Consider the following 17380-nt stretch of genomic DNA (forward strand, 5'->3'; position numbering starts at 1 on the left):
ATGTTTTCTTTCTTTGTGAAGACATTCACTTTAGTAGTGTGAGTATACTTTCCATGACCTGCACTTGTAGTGTTTTCCTTGGCAGAGTGGCATCCACATTCTCACACAACTCCTGCCCGCCCCCACAGTACTTCACATGCTCACACAGACACACACATAAACCTGCGTGTACATGCATAAGCCCTACAAAAAGCGATAATAGTATACTGTACATACAAACACACGGGCAGCGCTGTATAGAGTGATAAGGAACAGAGCACAACAACAGATGGGCTGTGCATTTCGATGCTTTGTAGTGTTGTTGTTGGATCTCAGTGTGTTGCATTCAAGAATAAACACACTGTTTTATATTCTTTCGTTACTGGATGTAGCCAGTTGTTCAGAGTTACAACAACACATTTGAACTAAAAGCAAAAATAATTGTTGGAAGAATTAAAAATGCACTGTGCAAGCATTTGAAGTTTCTGAGCATACAGTATGATGTACTGGTGTAGCAGACCTAATTAAAATGATGCATAAGATTAACACAAGCCCCCTGCATAGCTCACGCTTGAACAGCCACCCCAATGTAGACTGCACACTTATTTAATGTGCAAACCTGCAGGAGTAGGCGGTGAAGAAGCACTAAATACTGGCTGCCCTCACCCACCTGGCTTGGCTGGATGGCACTGACTGATCTGTACAGACAAGGGAAGGAAAGAAGAGATGGAGAGGGCATGGGGGAGGGAGATAGCAGTAGAGTGAGAATATACGATTGCTCATTGAGTGTAGAATCAGATCTGAAAGGACACTGCAATGTTTCTGTAGCGCTCACGATAAATCTGCTCTCAAACTGTCCCGTGGTCGGTGACGGCGGGGTTTGTGTATGCACAGAGTTTGTGTACATCCTTATACTGTGCTACATATGGCGCTCACATCGGTATTATAGCTTGGAGTTTGTTGTGTTTGCTGTGCTTGTAAGCATTCTGGTCGCACACAGATATCAAACATGCATGATGTCACTCTGACTCATGTGACTCAGGGCTCGCCGCCACACGCTCAGATGTTCAAACACGCACATGTAATAACAGTCAGGTGATCATGGAATCAGAAAAACATGAAATCTCATTAAACATCTTTATCTGTAATGAGTTCATTAGAGAATGCATACACATGTGCTCTACATATTGTATATGTCAGGCGATCAGGCAGACGTTGGCCTCGACTTGTACATGAAGCTTTAAATTTTAATGCCATCTTAAAGTTTAATCATATGATGGGGTGTGCATCTCAGAATGTAAGTGGTTAACCAGGAAAAGTTAACCATGTGATGACAAGTTTCCATTTTTTGTCTCTGTTCTCTCTTTCACTGCAGTGCGGCTAAATTATTGTGATATTTTACGGCCACAGACTTCCTCCTGTTGGCTTTATGTCTGCTTTACTCATCACAAAGCATTTAGATTTATTACAGACTGTCAGTGCTGGAGCTTCTCAGGCTGACTGGTCTCAGCGGGAGACTTGTACATTTAATTTCCTGCTAAATTCTCATCTTTGCTACCTTTTTGTGTGTGTCATCTTTGTGCCCATAGAATTTTCTTACTGTTATTATCATATATTATTTGTGGTTTTGAGATTTGGTTTGTTGTCTGTCCCTGGGGTACAAACAAATTAAGTTCCTGTGTTTTAATATAAACAGGATCCTCTTCATGCAATTCACTGTGCAGTATTTTCTGCTTGAATGGTCCGGTGTCTCACAGTGACTTTAAACTGATAATAATATACTTTGACATCAGATTCAGAATAAGGTTTAATGAACTTACTGTGCCAGATAATTTACTGGTTTAGTAACTGGTTTATGGCAGACTTTGTTGAAACACAATCTTGGTACGCATTTTGAGAAGTTTGATTATTTCTGTTTTACCGTATAGAATTAAATGACACATTTGTTTTTTTTCATATTTGCATGCATAATGTTAAACAGACTGCTAATTTAGCATAACATACAAAAACTGAAGTCTAAAAACACAACATTGTGCTATTAGGTGTAATCAGTATTGATCTTTTACATGTGTAATTATGTACATTTCAAACAAACAATATTTATCATGTTGCTTAATGGATGTCTGGTGTGCTGGTAGGTGTATTTTGTTACTAGAGATTTGATGTACGCCAGGTCCAGAGTATTTATGTCAAACTAAGCTAGTGGTCAAGGACCTCTGTTGTTATATTTTGACAGGGGAGTGGCAGCGATCTTTTCATCTAACCCAGAAATGTTTTTTCTATTATTAAAAAATGCTGATTTCTGCCTTTAAATGTTCTGTGACTGTTTGAGATAAGTGACTACAATCAGGATACAAAAAATAAATAAATAGATAAATAGGGCTTTCATAGAAAGCAGCTCTAAAATGTTACTGTAATTTTCAGTTTTTAAAAAAAAATACAGAAAAATATGTAAAATTACAGATATTGCCTTTTAATTAACAATCCAGCTGTTATTTTAAGTTTTTTGTCAACAAGTCTGTGTAGAGTCTCAGCCATCCAGGCCATGCTCGTCATAGCACCTTCAGTAAAAAGCAGCTGGACTTGGAGTGTTGGTCTTGCAGGTAGTAACACAGAGAAAGACCAATTTCAACTTTGAATTCTTCCTGGGAGGCTCTGCAGATTTTGTGTGTGTCTTAATAGTGTGATTAAATAAGTTTTTTGGGAAGTATTGGGCCAATTTATTAATGATCTTGAGTGTCTGTTAACACTTTATTAAAGATGTGTGATAGTTATAATTTGAACCAAATCTATAAAATAAAATAGTTTAACTGCAGAACCTTACGTTTATTGAAGGTATTTGTTCATAACGATGAAAGAAAAACCTGTAATCTGCGACACACATAATAAAAATGTCTGTAAATGCGTTATTTTTGCTGTATCACATTTAATGTTCTACAATATGTTTGACGTTTGTAATTAGTTTTGATAAACCGGCTTTATTGAAAGAGTAACTGATAGCGTTTGAACAGTGTGCTATAATTACAAGCTGTTTTATTGTCTTTTTATGTCTTCATTCCCACTTATTAGTAGGCATAAAATTAAATTAGTGATCTCCCTGTGTGTCTGCAGGAGGGTGAATTGGGAGTGTTGCAGACAGGCCCGTCTGAACCGTTAATAGGCTGACATTATCGCTCTCCACCTGGCTCAGTCATATGGCGAGTTGTGTGGAAGAATGAACGGTTCAGTGGGTTTGCATCGTCTGTCATATGGTGAACTGAACTCTGTGAGATCAACTGAGTTGTGCTTGTAGACATGAACACTGACCCTGTGGCACGTTAGGACCCGCTGGGGTTGTGGCTGTGGGGGCTGAAGGGGAACTACACTGTTTGGCTCGACATGAGTTTGCTGTTAGCGTGCATTTCAGGATTAAAACGTGTGTCCGTGTCAGCGCCTCATGTTGTTATGTATATACCTAGAATAGCAGCAAGTGAAGTGACCACATTAACTGCTGATAGCATTATACTGTATGAGACAAGGAACCACAGTACAGTAAGTCTCTTTACAGCACAAATAAACTAAGATGAGTCACAGATATTTATGGTCATCCCTAAAGCCCTCTTTCCTCGCTTTCTCTCTCTTGTTGTCACTCTCTCACTTTCTATTTCTGCTCACAGTTCAACGTGCTGATAAATGAATAAATTACTGGTTAATTGAGAGGGAATGGTTATCATTTGCAATTATATTTAACACGCTTTAACAAACAAGGGATACATTTACTGCAGGTTGGAAAGTAAAAGTTGTTCTGACAACGTGTTGCAGGCTGTTTTCAGTATCTTTATTACCACTGTAGTCTATTCTAAATACACATCCTCGTGTGGCCAGCGTGGCCTGAAAAGACACGCTGAATAAGTTCTGTCTATTTATTCTTGTCAACCACTAACAGATAACTGCAGCAGCACTTCACTATGTGTTCTTTCTGTCTCTAAAATTGTTCACTCGTCCCTCTGTCACTTTCCTTCCATCCTTGTATGAATCGTTCTGTTCTCTGTGCTGCCTGCGGTCTGAGCATGCTCCGTCACAGAGGCAGCAGCCGTGAGCTTAACTCAACCTTTTACTTCAGTAACAAAGAGGACCATGTCTCTTATTCTGGCCTAAGTGCTCCTCACAATCTGCAGTAAACTGTTGGGAAAACGAGCCTCGCGGCCCACAGAACTCCTGCATTTATGGTGTCCGCAGAGAACACAGAGCAGGGGATTAAAGGCTCCCTTGGGCAGGAGAGGTTATTATGTATATAATAATATATGAGTGTCTGCCATTGTCTGCATTGTGTTTCCCATGTCAAAAGTTAAATTCCTGTCTGTAATACGTTTAGCGCAGTTTTGTACTGATGGACAGATAGTTTGAATAGCAGCAGTTTGTAGAGTTTATGTTGGCCTGCCTCATGCATAAAGGATGAAGAGGGCGTCTCTCTGGTTTCACATCTCATGGGAGGTCCCAGGACTGTACTAAACAAGCTGAGTCACCTTTGGTGTGTCCACCCCCGGTTTCTCGCACATCTCCCTGCACTGAAATGCACATACCACCTCTGTCGGGCCGTGTGTGCCTCTCTTGTCAACTTCACTCCCAGCCGACCTCAACCTGATGGCTTAATGTTCCCGTGTTCTCTCTGCCTTTGAAACAACCGGAGAAAGGCTCACTGCTGGGTTACATCAGTGCTAATCTCTACATACCCTCTAAAAACAGCCACTTTATTCAAAGTGTGTTTGTCCCTTTTGTAACCTCTGCCTCACTCTGATACATTCATGCCTTCAGAGCTCTATGGCTGTTATCAGTGAATCTGTTTTCACCATTTTAGAATCCTTTTCTGTTCATTTGTGGCCCAGGCCTTTCTTCTTCCACGATGGTCACAATTTTGCCATAATTTTCCATATCCACAATCCATCTTCCAGATCTACAACAAGATGGATATTTTTATGTCTTTGTGAAATGGTTTTATTATTGTTATTATTATAAGTATAGCTGCTGTCTGATTATTTCTTGTCATGGCAGTTTTGGAGGTCCATGCATGCCAGAGATTACTTGTACTGTTTATGTGCAACTCTAGTTGATTTAAGGAAAAAGCAAAAGATTTGGTCTGTCTTTTTAAGCTCTTGTGCATCAAGGCTGTAACACTTGAAACTGGAGTGCAAGAAGAGATGAATATCTGTTATTCAGGCCACTGTGAAAAGAGTTCACGCATTGCTGATTAAGCCATCGGTAGCACGTGAATTTCTCTATATTTTGCTGTATACTCGAATTTAAACCAAGTGTCTATAACAACATTCCCAGTCTGGCTACAGGAAAGTGAAGTGTTTTAGGCAATCAGCAACAACTAATGAGGGGAATAACCTCAATTGACAATGTTTTTATTGTCTGATTTACCCAATGTTGTCTGATTCTCCTTTTACTCCCTTTCTGCTATCTGCATGTCACCACTTTCAAAATCCCCCTGACTACAGAAAATAACAACAACCTTCAGGCAGCAAGGTACATGCTGAAAATTTCAAGTTTTGCAGAAAGTTTGCACAGTGCAATAAAGAAGCCTTGATAGTTCTTTTCAGTTTTCTGGTTCTTGCATGCAAAAGTTCCACCAAAGCAATTCAAATTCAAATCGAATGCCGTTGCTACATCCTGAGACGATTGTGATTGGTTCAGAGAAATCTATATTCACCACAGCTTTTTTCCCCTCTAGAATGATGGTGAGGTGACCATTCTACACAACTCTATGTCAATGCTACAGAATGGTCTGGCCGTGCAAAACCAGTGTTCATGTTATTAATCTCTTGACACTCGCTGAGGGGGAAGAGAAAAGTGTTGAAAGCAGGTTTCAGTCATGAAGCCATACAGATACTTTTCTGATCTAGTCTGAATCTGCAAACATGCACCTCTTCAATGGTTCTCATGTTGTCATGGTGTTCACAGTATTCTGGAAATTATGTACAAGTGTTAGGGAAGTATGAGAACCAAATCTGATTAAAGTGAGGTCGGGACATGGTGAAATTTTCTAGCTCTTGTTGAAAGTTGTTGTTTAATGATGAAGAAATACCCTGTACTACTGGCCGTTCTTTATTTTTGTATCACTGAGTTTATAAATGGGAAGAAAATAAACATGCAGCACTGATAAACTACATTGTATAGCCAGTCAATCTAAAAACATGTCTGTGTGTGCATGTACAGATAATTGCTGTATGTGTGTGTTTGCTGAGGCTTTCTTTACTGCAACTCTGTGACTGACATGAATATAATAACATACATTTTTGCTTAGTTAGATTTTTGGACTAATTGTCTGACAATAGTATTATAAAATACAGCTAATTGTATTTTGGGATGGACAGAACAAATAGGTCTTACTTAAGAATATGATAGCAATGTACGGTGTATTTATTCCAAATTTACTTGGTCATTTTTTGTACTGGTGAACCAGTGCAGTACATATTATTGCATTGGGAGGATAAGGGAGTGAAATGGGAGTTTGAAAAGAATTGATACTATAGATATTTTTGTAGATATAATATAGATATTTTATGCCTTTTCTAACATTTGCTCAGTCATCTTAGGAATTATGTGTATCGTTACTGTACTGGTAAGCTGTTAGGGAAAAAACAGCATTTTGAATTGAGTTTATTTATGCCGTACAGCAAGGTCCTGAACTCCACCATATTGTCTGGGGTTTCCGCAAAGAGTTATTGTTGTCTTTACTCCCTTAAACACATTCATACAAACTACTGATCTGCATTAAAATGCTTCCATCAGATTTATTTCCTTTTAGATCTGAGTGTGTTTGTATCTGTGTGTCGTATCTGAGCCTTCAAAACACTGTACTGTAATAATTTCAGTGCTCTCACTTCTTTATGATGATGCATTGTAATTCCTGTTAAAAAGCTTTTTTTTTTCATTTTTTGTGCGTTTGCAGGAAACAGTTGAGTATGCCTTCCTCATCATTTTCACAATTGAGACCTTCCTGAAGATTATCGCTTACGGATTGGTGATGCACCAGAATGCGTATGTGAGAAACGGCTGGAACATGCTGGATTTTGTCATTGTTGTGATCGGGTGAGTCCTCAAGTTAATAAATGTTTCTTTTTTTTGATTGATTTATTAATTGATTGTACGTATACTTAGTTTATGCTGCTTCGGTTGGTGTTGCATCGACTGATTCAGCGTATCTGTGTGGAGTGCAGGTGACAAAGTTTTGTTTTTAGTAGGATTTTTAGAGGTTACACTTCGATCTAAGCCTGACAATATCTGAGAGGAGAAATCAGTGTGAAAGTTGCTTAAGCTTCTGCTCCAAGTGGCCAAGTGCTAATAGAGACCCTCATACACCCACAGTGTATGACCCAGAAAAGACAGAGAGAATAAATCAGAGCTTTACCACCACTGGAGTGAGTCACCATCTCTCCATACTTCATCTCTTCTCCAACACTCCCTCCCATCTTTCCCTCTCCTCTCCTCTCACTGACTGTCTTTCGCTCACACTCTCCCATTCTGCTCTGCTTTGTCTCTGCAGCTTGTTCTTATTACTGCCCCCTTCCATTTTCATATCTCAATTGGTTCATGCTTTACACCTCCCCACCTCAGTCTGCCCTCATTCCTATCTCCTGCACACTCTGCTCTTGTTATCTTCATCCTTATCTCAGCTTCTCTTTTTCTCCTCTGTCCTCCCTCCTCTCTGTCTCTCTCTCTCTCCTCTAATGCGCACAGTCCAGTGGGTAGCTGGGTCAGATCTCTGTCTGTATGCTGCATGCAGGGTTGATCTGCCATCCAGTCAGACGCAAAGACGGCTGCCTCAGCCATGAAGACTGACTGTTGCTGCTAAATCCCCTAAAATCATCCTGACAGAATCTGATGACAAAATGCTCAACATTCAGACCACTTTTCGGCAGGCTATATGTTTGTTTGTCTTGGGGTTATCATTATCGACTCTTAAATAAGAGTAGATCATGATGTGGTTTAACAGACCTGAATGTAGATTTTTGCTCTGTCATTTTCTTCATATCAAGAATAACTGTAAAAATGAAGCTTGTAGAGTAAAATGTAACAGGAAAACTCCTATTTTCTTGATTTGTTTGATGAAAAAAGTAAGACAAAACAAGGAGATAAAAACTGATTTATCAAAAAGTTGTAAAGGAAGATGTGGATTTTAGAAATCTAAATTAGCTTTGCTACAAAAAAGCAACAATAAGAAATGCAAAAGGTGAATTTATCAGACAACAGTTTACACTACAGTAGAGGAATATACATATACATATGTTTTTTAAAAATGTATTTAAAGCAGTTTGCTGTTGTGTTTAAGCCTGTGTTTTAAACTGCAAAATAGTGTACTTTTTAGGTTTTTGTCACATGAGTACGATTCCATTCAACTCTATTACTGATCTTTCTCTTCAGTTTAAGATTTTGGTTGCATGGATCACAACTTGACAGTTTTAGTACACTCTTCCTGCTCCAAGCTTGGACTTGGCAGCAGTAGGCAGCAATTTAAAAAAAAGTCTTATAAATCTACTCTCCGCAACCTGCTCAGCACCAGTCAGCAGGAAAACTTATCCACATTGGCTGGTAAACATAGTGGAGCATTTAGCAGCTAAAGACACAAATCTTTCCCTTAGCAGCTGGTGAGGATCAAAATACACTGTAGCCATGACGAGATAAATATCTGAGTCATCCGAGGTTCATAAATACAATCCAAAATGACTGCTAATGTTGCTCTGTTACTGGATAGATTTATTAATGAACAGTCTGCAAAATGCTGCAGCTTTTTGAGGTAATATGCCAAATTAGATTTAAAAAAAATATATATAGCTTTAGTATTTTTGCCAATGACTTGTGACTGTATTTCATGCAGATTTATCTATTTGTGGGGTCTTTTTTTCAATATTCCAGACAACAGTTTGTTTCCTTTTCAGTGCAGTGTGAAAATGAATCAGCAAACTCATGAAAGTTGCTTGAGTGCAAACATTCACTGTAAAGAATTACACAACTCAAGGAAAATTCAAGAGACTGCTAACCTAACATTAATAACAAATAAAAATAAATAAAAATAATGAATGCCAGAAACAGTTTGAAAGAATATATTAAAATTTCTTAAACATGGTTTATAGTTTGCAGAATGACTGTGAGAAAGCTTTGCAACCCTAGAAATAATAGTTCAATACAACTAAAATGCAGCAGCAAATACATTTGGAAGGAACCATAATTATGACTGGATTATTTTGTGGTAAATGTGTTGATAAAGTGTTGGGCAAGTCACAAATATCATACTGAATATACTGATAATTGATAACAGTTGATTGAAATCGAATGAAATATTCTAGTCTCTTCTTCTTTAATGTAGTAAAAATGTGTCTAAATGAATGAATACCTTCATGAATTAATTACTGGGGGCTACAGACATGCCTAAAATCCATATTCTCTCAGTATGAGTGACCATGTTTTGTTGCGTACAGAGTGCAATATTTGCAATATAATTTTTCTGGATATCTTCTAGCTCTGGCAGTAACATGTTCAATGAGAATGTTTTAAAATATCCACTTGTACAATAGTTTTATAGCTATTTTTAGGCAATGGTAGTACTTGGTAAGATTAGTGAAAGACTGTGGTTTGGTTTAGTACAGATAAAGTCCACCTTGACTTGAGACACATTATTCACATTAAATTAAAACCATTGTCTTTTCCTGACCTTAAATATAAAATCAATTTGCTGCCTAGACCATCCAGTCACCCACCTCTTGCCAGCTCACATGTATTTTATAAAACCTGGACTCAATTCCTTAACAAAAGTTGCCTCTCAATGCCAGCAATCATAGTTAGGAAAATAGTTTAGTTGTGTAGAAACACTGGTTTAAAGCTGTAGAACGGCGGACTGGTCCTTCAGTAGAGTTACTGGAAAACACCTCCTTCACATCACCTCATTCACTGGGAGGGAAACCTGCTGAATTACTTTTATAAAAGTGCTTCTTCTGAGATATGCTCAGCAACAACAACAACAAAAAAAAGGTGTCGATATGTGAAGGAGAGTTTTCTTTTGAGCATGACTGGATGACTAATGAAACCCCCAGTGGCGGGCGGTCAGTCTTACAGCTGTGACTCAGTAGAACATAAGTCGGAGCAGACTGTGCTTAAAGGCCATCAGAACTCCTTCCAGCCCCGATCGGCAGCTTCATTCACTGCTTTTAGTCCGCCGCTTTGATGTGATGTGTCGAGATGATTTTCCCTCCTGGCTAGGTGAGGAATGTCTAACTGACTGTAATGAAGTGAGAGATCCGTTCACCACTGATTTCACTTTGTGACCACAGTAGGAAGCAGTTCTTTCGGTGCGTTTGTCGGCTGTATACATAGATTCTGTTTATGTATCTAAACTGGGCATTGAGCCAGAGGGATTGAGATGTTGTTATATTGTGCTTTGCCCAGCTTTCTATTGAAAGAGCTTTTTTGTTGCTCTGGTTCTGTATGAAGCAGGTAAGGAGAAAAAATAACTGAGAATCGTTATGTCAGGTCTTAAAAATATACATGCAGCCTCCCAACACAGTGTGTATTAACCACTTTTAAAGCCATCTATTCTATAAATATCAACAGCAGATTGTATTTATTAAATGTTTTGGAGTCCTATTAATCCAACTGTATCCTGGTGGTTTCAGTATGGTTTGTGGGTGGTTGTAAAGTAAACTGATGATTGTACATTATAGTGTCACAGCTAAATGATACTTTGAGGGATCAACAACAGTAAAATGAAAAGATTTGAGCCAGGAAAGAGTTTGAAATGTTTGCTGAAATAAATGATAGTGTATCAAATGTGGAACAGTAAGGAATACATGTAACATATTTTGACATTATGTCAGGAACTGAGGGCATAAACTTTTTATTTACTTGGTATTATGACTGTTTTAAGCATAATCTGATGTTTTGGTACAACACTGGTATTTTTAGAAATCAGTTAAAACATTTACACAAACATAACCCATGACTTTCTTTATTGGTTCTTAATAAAAATTACTTATTTAATATAGTTTTCGATTATTGTTAAAAACACTCAGTCTTACTGAGAAAATTATGTTGATATCTGGGAAAATTTGTGCAAATGCAGTGAATCTGATCAAACTGCCCATCTACTGTGTAACAATGATTAAAATTAAGATTTAGAATAACACTGATGATTAATCGGATGTTTTTATTAATTATATTTTGTTTAAAAGTTAAGGTGAATTTTTAATAATCTCACACTAATCTATTGTGTCTCACAGTAACATTTGTATTGTTACAGCAGCAAAGAGAATAATGCAAAAACATGTGGGGACATCAGCTGAAAAAAAGAAAAAAAATCATAAATACTGTTGATATTGCACACATTGTTGTACATGTATAAAAAATTAAGCTGTTCATTACACACACTTAAGATATTGTTAAAAATATTCTAGATTTCTGCCCAAGGTGACATCTTCAACTTGATGACTCTCTAAAATTAGTTCAAAACCCAAAGATATCCAATTTATTATCAAGTCTGAACAACAAAAGCAGCAAATCTTATCATTGCAGCTGAAACTACAAAATATTTGGCATATTTTTCCTCATGTTGGTATGCAAAATATTTGGCAAATCCTTCTTAAAAAATGTCTGAAATAAATAATTGACCCTCAAAAAATCCACCAGATGTTTTTTCCTTAATGAAGAGTAATTTAATCTTCACTATTGTTTGATAAAAATTTCCAGCTATATAAAATTCAGATGCAAATATGTTTTCCTTTGCAGACTGTTAATGTTAGGCTCTTCCTGTGTTTTCTAACAGACTCTTCAGTGTTGTTTTGGAGCTTTTGACCAAAGATGAGAAGGAGGATAGTGGTGACGGAGCTACTGCCCATGCGGCGATGCACGGGCATGGGGGGAAGCCAGGTGGATTTGACGTTAAAGCCCTTCGAGCCTTCCGTGTGCTGCGACCCCTGCGGCTGGTCTCAGGAGTACCCAGTAAGTAGTGAGAACTTTGGAGGTGCACGGCGAGGGAGCCAGCATTAACTGAGTGAAACACAGTGCGCAAGATCTGCCACATATTTTCTGTCTATATCGTGGGGTTACACATGGCAAGTCCAGATGGTCCATGTGCAGTCCCTGAGGACTTTCAGCGAAAAACATCCTTTCAGCATCTACATCAGCTCCCTGGGGTCGTGTGCTCTGGGTGTATTGATAATACACAGTTACGATAAACACTTCTGACATGTTTATGAAATATATGTGGGTCTGTATGTACTGAAATATACAGATATGCTGGAACTGGTATATATTTTTGTACATAAAAGCAAAGAGGGAATAAAATTACGCATGAAATGGATGTTTGTAATCTAAACCACCAAGACTTGCATGCATATTTTCATCTGCTATTTATATTTTTTTAAATAAATGTGCATGCAATTACTATTTTGAATGATCATGATCCTCATGCACTTACAGGGTGAAACACTTTACTATCGGCTGCCACAGGTGTCAGTATTTTCTTATTAAGAACAGTGATAGAGACTTATAAACCTGGTAGTTTGTCACCGTATTTTACTATCTGTTCAGCCAGTCTTCATATAATGTGTGTATTTTCCCCTTTGCTCAGGTTTACAGGTGGTGTTGAACTCCATCATCAAAGCCATGGTCCCTCTCCTGCACATTGCCCTCCTGGTCTTGTTTGTCATTATCATCTATGCTATTATCGGACTGGAGCTTTTCATCGGTAAAATGCATGCAACCTGCTATTTACCTGGCTCAGGTAAGCACTCTCGCCTGCCTTTTATGCATAGAAGTAACCTTTTAGACTATACATTGTGCATTTTGTAAATTTGTGGCTGTTTTTTATGTCCATGAAGCATCACCTTAAAATACAATGCACTGATTTTCAGCAAATACAAACATTTTGAAGGTTAAAGCAGAGTAAAGCTTAGTCTAACAGTTTTGTTTACCCAGTTGAACAGTTGTACAGAGGATTTTTTTTAATTCATCAAGACAAGCAGACATAATATTCTTTAAATATTATACAACTTGAAGCATACGTACAGAAGTTCAGACTGTCTTTTTCCTAATTACAGTTGTACACATTTACATTTAACCTCAAAAAGGGCATAAAAATGGTCTGCGCATTTTTAGTCGCACCACCTCACAACAAGAAGAAATTAATTCTACAGAATATAACGTTCTATTAACGACTGATTTAACACAGTCTGTCCAATAAAAGCTGACCAATACTGGATTTTAGAAGCCAATGCAGATTTTTGGGGAATGAAAAATCCTTTAACAGATATATCAACTATTCTTATATATTCACATATACAATACGTTAGATGTTGTAAGGTTATTAACCTACCAGGAATGTATTCTACAAACTAGTTGCTAACTTACTGTGAAGACGCTGCTTCACTCTGCACCACCTTCTCAGCTGTGATACAAACTCTGCTACATGTGCGGTAAACAGTGGAGTTAGAGCTGCTCTGCTGGATAAACTATGGGATGACACCTTTTCTAAATCGCTCAAAGCATCTTTTTCTGCATATTCTTCCCAAAAAATAATACCTTTCCATATCAGTGCATGTGAGACAACGCATGCACTGATACTGATTTGTCTGTCATAGGCCAGCATTGACTAATATTTCCAGTCTCAACCGTGTAGAATTTGTTTTTCTGTCTGTTCAAAGACATTTTTAAATTTTGTTATGTTACTTTACAAAGGATATGAAATTTTACAAATCAGATCAAATTTTTGGTTGATTGATTTCTTTGTCGTGCACACAAGCGTGCCCAACCCTCATGAGTTTACAAGACACCAGTATACTAGCACTGCAATAATACATCCAAAACACACATTATTCTGCTGCTCAGCTCTCGCATTCTGTCCCAGGACTGGCAAAGAAATTCTGCCATCAAAAATGCTCTCGTTCGAAACCATAACTCAGATTTTTCATGGTCACCCTACCAAAAGAAATCAGCATAAACAGAGGGCATCTTACTGAAAAGTACCTCCCTTACATCTTCACATACAGGACAGTGAAACACAAATTGAACCTCATTCTCAACTTCTCCTAATTTACACAACAAACAAAGTCAGTCCTGTGTAGCAGCATTAAACCTCCCACTGTCTTAGGCTAATGGTAATGTTATTGAATGTTTCAAGTTTAATCACTATAGCAAGTTTTCGTGTTTTATAAGTACGTGTCGGATATGTTGTGGAGTAAAAAATGCATAGCTTCCATCTGAAATATAATGGAGAAGAAGTAAAAAATTCCTTAAATACTCAATACCACTGCACTGCTCTCCTTGTAAATGCAGCACTTTATCGCCTGAACTTTACCAGCCTGATGATTTGACTCCGTCTTTCTGCAGATATGTTAGCAGAAGAGGAACCAGCTCCATGTGCGATCTCAGGTCATGGGCGCCAGTGCCCCATCAACGGATCAGAGTGCAGGGAAGGCTGGCAAGGTCCCAACGGTGGCATCACCAACTTTGACAACTTTCTGTTTGCCATGCTGACAGTGTTTCAGTGTATCACCATGGAGGGCTGGACGGACGTGCTGTACTGGGTGAGTCTCTCGCTCTGCCCTCCCACTTCAGGAACCTGTGACTGTCACATGCCTTCAGCTCGACTGTCTCCTCAAATCAGACCCAACAGTAATGTGACTGACATTCTGATGATGAAGCTGCTGATAATTTCCTGAGGCAGCTTTTATCACTCCAATACGATTGTTGGCCAAAATGATTGAATGCATTGAACAGCTCATCTAACAAAACAATGTTTTCCTGGCAGTGTCAGTATTCCTACAAGATCTCTGTTTTTCTTACTGGTGTTCTGCTCTTCTTTTCTGACAGTTTCTGTCTTTAACAGCTTATTTCGCTCTTTTCTTTCTCTTCGCTCTTCCTCTCTCTTGCCCTTCCTCTCCTTCCTCTATGGCGATTGCTTGTTCCTCCAGATGAACGATGCTATGGGCTTTGAGCTTCCATGGGTGTACTTTGTCAGTCTTGTGATCTTCGGCTCCTTTTTCGTTCTTAACCTGGTTTTGGGTGTGTTGAGCGGGTAAGCACCTTCTTCTTTTTGCAGACAGAGACCCTCTGCTTGGTTTGCAGGCCGGAGGTTCTCTGTTTTTGTGTGTGTTTGTGTCTTGTTAACCGGCTACTCTTGGCTCCTGTAGGTCAACGACGCCATCGGATGGGAAACACCGTGGATTTATTTTGTCAGCCTGATTATACTGGGCTCCTTTTTCGTGTTAAACCTTGTGTTAGGTGTGCTAAGTGGGTAAGAGGCAACCTTTGCAGTGGGTTTGGTCTGTGGTGTGCGGCGTGTGTATGCTGTGGGTTTTACTGTGCACTGCTTTCTGTGTTTGGGCAATAGTGTAAGCCTATAAATGAGCATCTTCTATGCTGCAAATTCTTCACTTCACTGTGCAAAAATATTGAGATAATACACCAGTAATTGGCTAGTCTACATCAGGCCTTCAAGATAAGCATAGACTCTTTCCTAGGCGGTCTTCTCTGACCCCTGCTCATGTCAAACTATTACATCCTTTCCACGGCAACTGCAAAGTGAGCATTTCCTCCCCCCCGCCCCATCCCCGACCCACCCAACCTCCTGAGAGAGAAATTAATCTTATTCCTCGCCCTTCACTCCCTCTGCACTCCTAAGCTCTCTCAAACCCCAGTTTGCTTTCCCAGCCCTGTGGAGTGGGGGTGGGGTATTACGGTAGAATTAACTCTGGATAGTTGACCAGCCAGGAAAGCCTGATTTAAAAAAAGCATAAAGCCAACAAGGTTAACATTACCATCAAGTCAAGCAGGCTGTTGGCTGCTTCGGATGGACATAATCTGTCTAATTGCAATGCCACTTGGCCAGCCAGTGAGCGTCTTTTGTTTTTTTTAGACAGCGATACACTTCCCATTCATTTGCGTTTTTTTATTATAGCAGCTCAAATCCGTATTTTTCTAACAATATCCCACCATGCACCATTTGTATTTACCTCCTGCCTCCTGTACTCTTATATATCATATTTGGCACACTCATTGTCTTATATAATTTATAAATTGAGATGCTGTGCAAATGTTGCATGTCTCTTGAAACCATCTGTCTACCTAAATTGCCTTTTCTGTATGATTAAGATGCTCGCCTGAAGGATACGCTACTGTACTGTCGGGATCTAAATATAGCTCTGTGTTGTCTCTTAAAGGTGTACATCTCCCTCCAGTGGCTAGAGTTCAGAAAAACACACCAGACATTGAATGTTTGCAATTGAAATAGTGTTGAATCCAACATGAACAGCAAGAACAGACAGGAAATCATACACAGTATCCCTTATACAGTGTTCTATTTTTAGGGATTATTTTAAAAGGGGTTGACAGACTTTCCTTTTTGTGTGAGAAAAAAGCATTTCTTCTTTGCTGTGAAAGATCTTTTGTGTGTGTTTTGGGTCATTCATGCACTCCTGTGTATTTGTGTGCGTTTGTGTCTTTTTTTTTGTCCACTTGTTCTTGTTGAAACCCAGAGAGTTCTCTAAGGAGAGAGAAAAGGCCAAAGCTCGTGGAGACTTCCAGAAGCTGCGCGAAAAGCAGCAGCTGGAGGAGGATCTGAAGGGTTACCTGGACTGGATCACTCAGGCCGAAGACATCGACCCCGACAACGAGGACGAGGCCGACGAGGAGAGCAAACGCAACCGTAAGAAGCGCCTCCCGCTTCCCTCTTCCATGTGGTTCACAGATTGAAACTGTTCTTGCCACATCGAGAAAATTATCCAGCAGTGTGTTTTATTGTTGGCTTGAGAGGGTTGTAATTTCTGCAGATATAATTAAGTGTGCTTTTTATGTAATAGTGAAATAGAAGACTTTCTACTCCAGACATTTATTGTGTGCTACAGTGGGTGTTCTGTGAACAACGTGAACAGACATGGTTGAAGCTAAAAGAAGAAATATTTATTACAGATCACCGTTTAAAGCACAACAGCAGCTTTTCATTGCACTGTATTCTTTTGGTGTTCTAATTTTTTTTTTGCCCCAGATATCCGGTCGATTACGCTGACATATGTAGCACAGATAGAGAGGGTATTAATTAGAAGAAAAGTGATTATTATCTAAAACAATTTTCCTCCTTTAGCCCTATGATTTTGCTTCAACTTGTAACAATCATGCAGGAAGAAGAATTTCAACACAAGCATCATGCAACTCGAGCAAATCTTAATTGGGGCTGATTAAGCCATGCAGTACTCCAGTTTCTTATGCAACTTTTCAGAAGCCACCTTGGGATTTAAAGTGAAAGTAGGCACTTTGATCAAACGTAGCACAGGTGAAAGGTCAGGAACACGACAGTAATTGGACTTGTGGGACGCATTGAGCAGTATAGTAGTAACAAAACACAATTATCAACAACTTGCCGTAGCCAGTT

The 17380-nt window shown here is 38.9% G+C and overlaps 1 protein-coding gene across 10 annotated transcripts in view; it reads left to right on the top strand.

The window, feature by feature from the left end:
• cacna1da (calcium channel, voltage-dependent, L type, alpha 1D subunit, a) overlaps positions 1-17380 on the top strand; it is a 63685-nt gene that overhangs the window by 13898 nt on the left and 32407 nt on the right. For all 10 annotated transcript variants that reach the window (XM_051947874.1, XM_051947876.1, XM_051947872.1 and 7 more), the window contains exons 4-9: positions 6914-7053; positions 11777-11952; positions 12584-12736; positions 14341-14537; positions 14925-15028; positions 16488-16657. In XM_051947874.1, coding sequence (XP_051803834.1) covers positions 6914-7053; positions 11777-11952; positions 12584-12736; positions 14341-14537; positions 14925-15028; positions 16488-16657 — 940 coding nt within the window. The remainder of the gene's footprint in view (positions 1-6913; positions 7054-11776; positions 11953-12583; positions 12737-14340; positions 14538-14924; positions 15029-16487; positions 16658-17380) is intronic.

This window comes from Acanthochromis polyacanthus, chromosome 5 (genome assembly GCF_021347895.1).
Source record: "Acanthochromis polyacanthus isolate Apoly-LR-REF ecotype Palm Island chromosome 5, KAUST_Apoly_ChrSc, whole genome shotgun sequence".
NCBI classification, from domain to species: domain Eukaryota; kingdom Metazoa; phylum Chordata; class Actinopteri; family Pomacentridae; genus Acanthochromis; species Acanthochromis polyacanthus.